The sequence below is a fragment of the Topomyia yanbarensis genome, chromosome 2 (genome assembly GCF_030247195.1).
Source record: "Topomyia yanbarensis strain Yona2022 chromosome 2, ASM3024719v1, whole genome shotgun sequence".
Taxonomy (NCBI): domain Eukaryota; kingdom Metazoa; phylum Arthropoda; class Insecta; order Diptera; family Culicidae; genus Topomyia; species Topomyia yanbarensis.
Genome location: NC_080671.1, coordinates 411,034,677 through 411,045,158, shown reverse-complemented (window position 1 = coordinate 411,045,158; position 10,482 = coordinate 411,034,677). Strand labels below are relative to the sequence as shown.

The window sequence follows — 10,482 nt, the reverse complement described above, 5'->3', positions numbered from 1 at the left end:
AACTTTAACCTGTATATTTTTTTTCCAACTCTCTTTGGATTATTCAACATCGCCCACCATTGCTCTCATCGCCTTGTCGGGGACTGCCTTCTCTTTAAATCCCCGCGATATTATTGTTTATCTTGTTTGTTAAGCCGTCAACGCGGATGAACCTCCAATGCGATCGCAGCCGCCGATGATTGTGGTGAGTTCGTCGCTTATTCACCCCAAGTCTCTCAGAGTATACAGCGCCGTTCGATCGACGACGCCGTGTATAATGATGATGCATTATGCGCATGCAGCAGATGAACATGTGGCTTACAGTGGCGCGCGTCCGGATGAATGAAGTTCCGCACTCGCATCGCTCTCTGGCGGTTCTCTCCGGCATGGCAGCACCCCAACCACGGCGGCAAACGTGGAGTCCAGTCAGATTGCACCAAAAACACAACGGAGAAGTGGTGGGAACACTCTCCGGTAAAGGTTTTGGGAAAAATTCAAACTTGATCTGTATAATAGCATTGTGGGGTTAAAATTCGATGGCATTTAGCGAATTAACGTCGAGCTCGTCAGGTGGTTGTGCGTTTTGTTAATTTTCGATTTTTTTTTCTATTGTCGCCAGCAGCTCCAGTGAAAGGTTCTGCTCGAAGCCCGGGGGTATACTTTTGTGCCATTCTGTTTGTGAGAAGTGCGGGAAAAATCCCTAACAGGTCCTCGGTTCTAGAAAGTTACGGGGAAAAAAGCAAGAATATAAAGTGGATACGTGCGTGACTGGAATACGAAAAGTGGAATAAGAATTGCGAAGGTTTAAAACGATTACCTGTTGTTTTTTGCTATCTGTGCCAATCGAAGATACGAAAGAAGTGTAACCGACAGGAAGGGTTTTTTCTGCGCCCTGCCGTAAAAGTGTTGTAACGGGTCGGAAAAAAGTGCGACATCGAACAGGCGACGATTTTCCTAAGAGGTGTCTGTGAAACGAGAATACGAAGATAATCCCTGAAATCAAAACAGGTCGAAAAAAGAACCCACAGCTCGGATTATTGAGCCAACAGAGCTGAGGATCTTCTCGGTCGACTCCGAACCATACACAGACACACAGCTCGTGTGAATTAAAATTTGCAATTCCAAAATGGTAAGTGAAAAAAAAAACTGTCTTTCACGAAGTGTTCTGCTGTTTAGTTAGACGAAAAATGGAGCCCCGATTGTTTGCTTTCTTCCGGCTGAATGGGTGTTGTGAAGACATCTTCTGTGCTGAACATTAAGGGGACTAATGGCGTAAAAACGTGCTAACGAGTTCCGTGTGGTTGGGAAAAGAATTGCTAATCGATTGCCGCCAGTCAGGGTACCGGAATTTATAGCCATTTAACGACCTGCCCTTAAATATCTTTCACGAAAAAAAAACGAACCGAGCATGGTTGGTGGTTAGGAGGAGGTTCGTCATCTGCAAGCATAAGGTGTGAAAGCATTTATGCCCGCAGCGACAAGTTGGCGGTGAAATTCGTGATTCGCAGGTTTCAGCACGTTACGATATATGTACACCCCACGGAGCCCACGGAAGACAGTCTGACTAATCGAAGAAAGTGAGAGTTTTTTTCAGAGGCCGGAACGAATGTTGAAGTTTTGCTGTCGCTCTGCTTAGCATATAAATCACCTTTGTATGACTGGCAAGCAGCAGTGTGACTGATTCGTGGGTTCGCAGGACGGGCGGGAGTTTTTGTTGTTGTTGTTTTGTTTTCGGCGATAGATTTGAATATTATATTTATACCCATATTTATTAGCCCATTTGTGGCGAATGGGTATATTTTATTTTCTTTCGATGGTTACAGTTATTCGATTTCACCTGACACCGGCAACCGAGCATGGACTGCAGCGATGGTAGATAATCTATCCAAGTGAGCGTTGACGATGGAAAAAGTATGTCTCTTGTAATGGTTGGGTTTTTTTTCTCCCGAAAGGGGTGGACCATTAACTTGATAGTTATCCAATGTGGAGATTGCATCGAAAAACTGAAATAGTTACTTGCCGCGCGGTGGCGTTTAACGCTTTGCTGCACGTTACAGTGCTGTAGCGGTAAGCTGGCTATAGTTACCATTGTTTCAGCAAATCCTAGTAGTTTATTTGGTGAATATTCAACCTTCCATCTATTTTACGGACTGGATTATTCGGAAATTTAAAAAATCACCCTGTATAATCGGATCCGACGTTGTGGGAATATATTGTAATAATGACGTACACTTGGACCGCCTCCAGCTCACTGCTTAAAATTTTCTTAATCACTGTTTAGAAAATGAAATATCTGTTTCATTTACTAACACAGTTCATAAGTGTGGAGAGGAAATAATTTTTTGCATGTTTTGATTTTGATGTCAAGCCACCAATACCAGCTTTACCAAGGCAGTGGGCAACAGGGAAACACGTAGAATAACGAAGATTAAAGCCTTGGGAAAAAATTCCGCTCTTCTGGCTGGGATTCGAAACCTAGCAACTTTAGCGCTAACGCGTAAGGAAGGAGACAGACAGGAGCGAATCCAGAAAAAATTTCGGAGGGGTCCGAAATTTCGATTTTGAAATGTTCAATGTACAATACGTAATATGTAAGACTTAAAATCAGTTTTGGTTGTCGAATCTGGTTTGGAATGATTTGGAATTTAGAACGAATTTAAAATAGAAACTATTTTAAAATTTCTCAAGGAGATAAAAATTTTCAGGGGCGGGGGGGGTCCAGACTCCCCGGATCCTCCCCCTGGATCCGCCACTGGATACAGATAAAAGTTTTCACCCACTCTGGGCTCAAAGAATATTTATAATAATCGCTATAGAGTAGAGTGGAAAAATCATGCAGCCCTTAAAAATAATAACAATTAGTTCGGTTTTTCTTTTTTTTGTTTGATTATTAAGGTTTTAACCTTAAGCTTATTGGCTATATAAGGCTACCAACTACGCTATACAGGCCCCTCTAATCTCATTAATGATTAGATGATTTTTTATTCTCCAAATACCTACGTTGTGGCGAATTTTTTTTTTTTCAATTATATAGATATTTTAACTTTAGTGTCATTCGCCTCTTTTTTGGGATAAAAATCTCACTGCAGAAAAATTACTAACCCTATGTGCGGGGTTGGGAATCAAACCCCGGGGAGAACTGCGTACAAGGCAATCAATTTACCAACTACGATGAGTGCTTTTGTGTCGTTGAAGTTAGTCCAGCCCAAATCTGGCGGCGCTGATCAAAATACGGTATGATCTAAATGATTCCTCCATTATAAACCTTTTAGCGATACGAATTCATGCAATCTTGTTCTATGGTAAAATCATGTTAACAAAAAGCTGAGTTTGTTATCATGATCCATTCGTTTGTGATATTGATCATTGAATTGTATTCGCAATAGAATGAAAATAGAGTAAAATAATAATAATCACATTTGATCGAAACCCACTCTTAAGTCAGTATTTATTGGATTTGACGGATTCAATTGTGTTTCTCACTTCGCAAAATGTATTCCGTGCCTAAACTTTAAAACGACTTCAAACAAAAAGAGCGGCCCAACCTTTATTTGTTTCAAAAATATTTCGATGAGAATTCTTGGATCAATATACCGATCACAAATAGAATATTCTTCAGCTGTTGATTTCAAAAAAAAAAACTATGAGTCGCGGCGACATACACTCGACCAACCAATGAATCGTTATTCCGTATCCTGCAGCAAGACACGCGAGACTTGAAAAAGAATCATCCTGATTCTAAATTTCGCCAACATAGTATTGCTTAATTTCAAATCTTTCTACTCGCGAAGTGAAATGTTTAGTGAAATATGACTTTACTGAAGCCATATTATATCCAATTTCATCACATCAGGAATGTGGTACTGTTCACGTTTAATATGTTAAGAATAACTCTTGTAAGCCCCGCATTTTAAAAGAGAGTTCTTTTAAAAAAATGATAGATTCGTTGAAAGACACTGCAGATTAAAAAATCCTGACCAATATCGAATCAATGTTTGTATTTTTCAACGGTATTAGGTCTATTTCTGGCGGCAAATATCAGTCACGCTCGAAACTGTGGCGTTCACAATTTTCTAAAGTGTGCTTGGCTAAATTTTCTGGTTATGTTGATTTATAGAAAGAAAACTCACCAAATTTCTCAAAATTTACAAAGATATTTCACCAAATTTACGAAATATGAACATTACACGTTAAGCTGCATTTCTATTGAATATGGTTATTCTGCGTCGTTCTGAGAGACTTGCCGTGCAATATTTTCGTGGAACGCATTAGAAGTGGGAAACCTAAAAATTCTGATGATAGTATGACCCAACCAAAAACTAAATAGATAATCATGATTTTTTCTATATTTTGTCCGTTTTTAATGTATCAAAAAGTTTTATACTTCAGCGGTAGATTTCTAAGCTTTATGCGTAATGTTTGCTCATCTATCAATGGAGGCATCTTTAAACATATATTAGCATACACACCAAAAAATAATGAAAATTAAACGACATGTAAATCAATACGAATGTAAACATACAAAGCTGGAATCAAAAATTTGATTGAAAATTAAGTTGAATTCAATGCACTCAATGAGAGCATCAGAAAGCATATAATTTTACACTTTCGTTCGTGTAATATTACACGTCATTTATTTTACAGCAATATGGGATTAAAAATACATTCAAGAGCATTGGTTTGCCGTTTAATGAAACTGTAATTTCCAATCAACGTTTTAGATTACAACAAATATCGCTGAAAAAAGCACGACAAGTTGTGTGTATTTGTGCTGAAACTTAAGTTTACATTTATATTCATGCTCCAAATATGTGCATGAAAATAAATTTAAAATTACAAAATATTTTTTTCTGTGTATATAATAGATATTGCAATATTTACGCAGTTATACATAGCCGCATAGGGCATAGTTTATGAAAATAGCCTAAAACGCATCATGAAGTACGAAGAATTCGTACATTAGTGTCAAGGGGGCCCCGAGTAGTGTTATGACGGCCCTGTAAATAGAGTTTTCCGATAGAAAGAAGTTGGCATGGACATTCAAATAGAAATAATGCTATACACAAACTAGCTAATATAGAAGCAGCTGGTAAAAATCTCAGGATGATCGGTTAATTGGTTTTAGGGATACCGTGATGGCCGCTAAAAACTTTTTCAAAAAAAGATAATTTCGAGATAAATGAGATTGGTTCCAGTTCATTGCCCCAAAAGCCATTTGGCCGACTGCCGTTAGGCTGAATGTTATTTGGCCGAAAGGGCCATCTGACCGAAAGGATCATTTGGCCGAATGTCATTTGGCCGAAAGGGTTATTTTGTCGAAAGGGTTATTTTGCGAATGCCATTTTGCTGAATACCATGGAATGGTCATGCATATTTTTTCTCGTTGTGCCATCTAAAAACAAACACGCCTTACCCTAGATTGGACCGCTCCCAGCTTCTTGCTAATAGTACGGTGAAAGAGATTCGGATTTTGTAGGTTCTTGCGCAAAATTTGTGCGAGTCACTGATGTTCCTTCGACTCTATTTTCGCAACGGTTGCACACGTGCTAGCGAAAATTACACAATGTAAACAATATATATTGAACTACATTCATCCGGAATTACATTAGTGAAAAAACCCAATGGAACCATCATTCTCTACTTTCTGGGTAAGTACGTAGACAAAATACTTTTTCGTACACACCCAATTGTTGTTTATTTAGATCACGCGATATATCGATGATGTTGAATGGCTTATCTTTGGTCCGGAAGGCATCCAGGGACCAGTTGTGTTAGATGGATATTATTCATGAATATAATTGGTATTGAAAAAGAGACTCATTGGCATTTTTTGCCATTGGAGAAATATTCAAATCGAGCTCCATTAAGCCTGAAGGTCGTCGGAGATAACTTCCCGTTAGTCAACACAGTCAAGCGGGCTTCAGTACCCACACAAACAAGTCTTTTTTGCAGGGAACGAAAAATTAATGTAACGAAATTTAAAAGAATGAAGTAATTGGTACATAGCTATGGGACATTTGCAGTATCAGTAACCAACAAGCACATTTTCGCTGATCCGTCGGTCATACAGTCCGTTAACAAAGGGTATTTCCAAATGACCACCAGCTACTATCAGGGAATTTTCAATTTCACTAACACACGCCATGTCTGAACTTTCGTCTGTACGGGTAGAAAACACCGAATCTTACTACTCACTCGTGAGAAAAATGTTCAACGCTTAAGTACATATATTGAAACAGGGGATTAACAAATAGTATAACAAATAAAATTACTATAATAGTTTGTCTCTCATTGACATAAGACATGTTGGCTGACTCGAGCGATTCGCGGTAACTTTGCCTAAGCTCGACTCCTACCAGCAGAAGATAAAAGATTAGACTGTAAGATATCAAGCCTGTTCTAAAAGTCCGTGCCACTTTTAGCTTTCGATCTGTATATTTTTAAACCTAGCTCTTATTTGAGTAGCCAATTGAATGTCTGTAGAGAGAAAAAAATTATATATTATTTTATATCGAGGAACTGAGCGAAACTTAGGCGTAGTCATAACAGCAAGAATATCGGGGCGATTGCTGCTAGTGTGATTGATCGCAACTGTCGAAATGGGTCATCGGTGGCATGTAATCAGATGAAGTTTTCATTTAAATTAGTTTCTCGTGAACCTGCTTTTTCACGATTTTTTAAAATTTGAGATTAAATATAAATGTTTGAAACAATTCAGAGAAGAGAAATAATACTTTTATCTGTTTTGTATTAATTTCTTAAATATTACTAAGATCGGTAATTGAGAGTTTTTATTAAAAATGTAAACAAAAGTCGTACTCAGACGTGTCACATGTGTGTATTTGTATGACCTGTCATAATTGTGCATTGAAAATTTTGGACGCAAATCGAGCATCAGATTTGAAGCAAAAATCTCACAATTTCTCATCACTTCTCTCCCTATACCTCACTAACCAAGTGTATTTCAAAATTCTGAAAGCGTTATTTTGTAGAAATTGTTCATGTGGCATATGTAACTCAGTTTACCGCAAAATGGCGTTTGTCATAAGATATTGTGTCCGGTCATTAGGCCGATTGATCATTAGGCCGAATGGTCGTTAGGTCGAATGATCATTGGGCCGAATGGACTTTAGGTCGGGTGCTTAATAGAGAGGAGGGAAAGGGATCCGAAAAAAGGGATCCGAAGCTTATCCCGTACAGCTTTCGGAGCTCCTTGATATGAGCTAAATTTTCGTATCTCGATTGAACGAACCTCGTATTGTTTTCATTGTCTGGATATCACAAATATTTTTTTTTCATTTGAGGTCCAAGCACACGGATTGAAGCGATGTGGGGTAGCCACGTTTGGCGCTATTATAATTTATTTTTTACATTATGTCCGGCCATTAGGCAGAAGGATGCTAAGCACTTAAAATCTGTCTGTAATTAAAATAATCTATTCTATGACAATTTAATCAATAATGCATTATAAAGTATTGTGGAATGGAAACAATCCAATTTTCTTCTTTCATATTCCTTCTCTACCATTTTGTCTCACCCTCTTCCACTATCTCTTACTTTTCTATTTTGTTCTACATTCTCTCTCAAAATCTCTAATTATTTCCCTAACTCAATTAATTTAAATCACTGATGTTTTATCCTTCTTTTTAATATGAGCTTTTCCTTCAAATTATATCCATTCCACGACTTCTATCCAGCTAGTCAAATTACGGAAGTTGACCTTGATGACAATTCACATTCATAAAATATTGTATACAACTTTTACTAAAATTCAATCTCTTTAATTCGATTACGGTAATTAAAGCGGATAACTTATTCTAGAAGTTGTCATTGTACATGCCACTAAGTTGCAATTTTTTAGAAGGCATGAACAAAAACACTGTCGGGTCAAATATTTCACCAGAAACACGCATATTTATTTATTTACTTTTTGAACTTTCTACCGCATGCAGCGAAGCCTGTGTGATGCGGCTTTGCCGCATAACCGAGGCCGAGGATCCGAAGCATCGTAAAGCTGCTGAGGATCCGCCGGACGAGGTGGCCGCCGACCCGCCGTCGAAAGCGGTGGCCCCTCGCAAGCGACCTTGTGATCTACTCGTTTGCCCGGATTATTCAAACATATGGGCTATCAATTAGTTTAAGTCCGACGGAGCGGTAGCGATGTCGGACATCACCCGGTTCGAAGCGATGTGGTGTAGCCACATTAGGCGTCCATTTTAAATCCATAATAAATCAGTAGCGAGAAATAGGGTGTAAATATGCTAAACGTCATAATTTTAAGTTAAAAAAAAAAAATCTAAATAAATCACCCTTCATTGAAAACTGATCATTCTTTTCCGTTCCGACCACTACATCGATCACTCTCTTTGGTTTATTTGTTCTAATGACCATTCAGCCTTTTGCATTCGGATGAATGATCATTCGGCCTAATGACCATTCGACCTAATGTCCATTCGGCCTAATGACCATTCGGCCTAACGGCCTTTGGCCTAATGGCCTTCGGCCGGATGACCTTCGGCCTAATGTCCATTCGGCCTAATGGGCTTCGGCCGGATGACCTTCGGCCTAATGACCTAGCATCATAAGATATCACAACAGCGACGAAATATGAATAATGTTCGCAAATATAACATTTTTTCCGCTTATTTCATCAAAAAATTCGTGCAATTTACGACAAACGATTCGAAATCATCCCATGATTTTACGGGCAACCCGTTATAAAGATAACGAAACTTCAAAAAATCATAGAAAATATAATGAATAATATATCCCTTGTTTTGACGTAAGTCTTTGTTTTTTACTTTTTCAAGGATTTTTATGAACGTGTCCACTGGAAAACAAACAGAGAAAGAACTAACGGAACGGTGAGAATGAAGAAACGGTGAAACTTCACCTTTTTATTGGAAAACTGAGAAAAGATATGTCCTCAAGCAGGAATTGAACCTGCGATCTCCCAGTCTCTAGTTGGGTGCGTTAACCACTCCGCCATCGAGGAACTGCAATGATGTCATCACATATTCCCAACAGTATCGTGATCACCGCCACAACCTCCAATACCTCCCAATTGACCTATCGACCCCCAATTTCTCCTATAAGCAGATCGTCACCTATCCCCCTCATCGATCGGGCCAAATCTCTCTCGTTATCTATTTTTAGATCCAGAGGACTGCGCTCAGGTTTGAGATATTTATTATCACTGTTTGCCCCTTAGCTTAATGGTTAACGCACCAATTTAGAGACTGGGAGATCGCAGGTTCGATTCCTGCTTGAGGACATATCTTGTCTCAGTGTTTCCAATAAAAAGGTGAATTTTCATCGTTTCTTCATTCTCACCGTTCCGGTAGTGCTTTCTCTGTCTGTTTTCCAGTGGGGACACGTTCATAAAATAATGAATAATTTTCGTTAACCTTGTGAATAATATTTCATTCAATTCAGAACATTAGTTTTACGCGTCGATCGTTTTTCCCTTTTTTCATCGACGGATTATTAACAAATTGATCTGATCTAATCGATTTTTCTAAAATTCTAATCAATACAGTACTTGTTTTGTAAATATTACAAAGCTTTTTCGCGAATTTTGTCAAACAATTATTTATGTTAAGTTTTGCTTTTTTGTGTTTCGAACTAGCACCATCTGGGTGTCTAGTTAGACGATGTATCTAAAACTAGTACCCAAATTAGCACTAGTTAAACACAAAAAATTCCAAACAGTTCAATTATTTATGAAATAAATCCGTCACCATCCCACGAAATTTGTTTTGCGGTATTCACGATTTTTTGACACAGACTCCTCACAATATTGGTTCACAAAAAAATTGTTACTACGAGAGTACATCTAACTCTCGTAAACATTTTTCATAAACGTTACAGACATGAAATACCTTAATTATTTTAGTATACAATAGTGGTGAGCCTTGTTAAATAATATCTGTCGATTTTTTAAATTGAAAAAATCAATGTTGTCAAACATCGATCCGAAAAAATCGGAAGAAAAAATAATATGTAAAAATACGAAAATTTATGTTCGATGAACGAAAACAAATCGTGCGAACCAATACATTTGCTAGTAACGCATCATATTTCGTTCAATGTACGAAAAATAAATTTGCCCTTTCCGTACTATACACGTACTATATACAGAATCGTCCAGTAAAGTTCAACCGGAAATGAGCCGGAAGTCTGGCTGGTTCTAATTCGTATTAATGGAGCATTGACACATTTCATTTATACATGACAAGGAATATCGGAATTGTGAATTTAAACTAAGATCCAAATGCAGAGACCGAAGGCCTGAACGGTTGTTTTTACATAATATCGAAGTATGAATGCTTGAATATAGAGGACGCTTCCCATTCTTTAACTTCACACAACTAGCTGTACGTTTAAAACAAGTGCTATATAGACAATAAAAAGAAAGTGTAAAAAAGAGGGGTTTCTCGAATCTATCTCACCAGCAGTAACACAGAAAAAGGGAAAGTGTGCTTCCTGTCCTGCTGACGTGAT

General features: G+C 38.1%; 1 protein-coding gene across 1 annotated transcript in view; it reads left to right on the top strand.

The window, feature by feature from the left end:
• The first annotated feature begins 537 nt into the window (after positions 1-537).
• The window catches only part of LOC131685068 (uncharacterized), a 128,108-nt gene continuing 118,163 nt past the window's right edge, over positions 538-10,482 (top strand). The window contains exon 1 of the mRNA XM_058968476.1: positions 538-1,108. Coding sequence (XP_058824459.1) covers positions 1,106-1,108 — 3 coding nt within the window. The 5' untranslated portion in view covers positions 538-1,105. The remainder of the gene's footprint in view (positions 1,109-10,482) is intronic.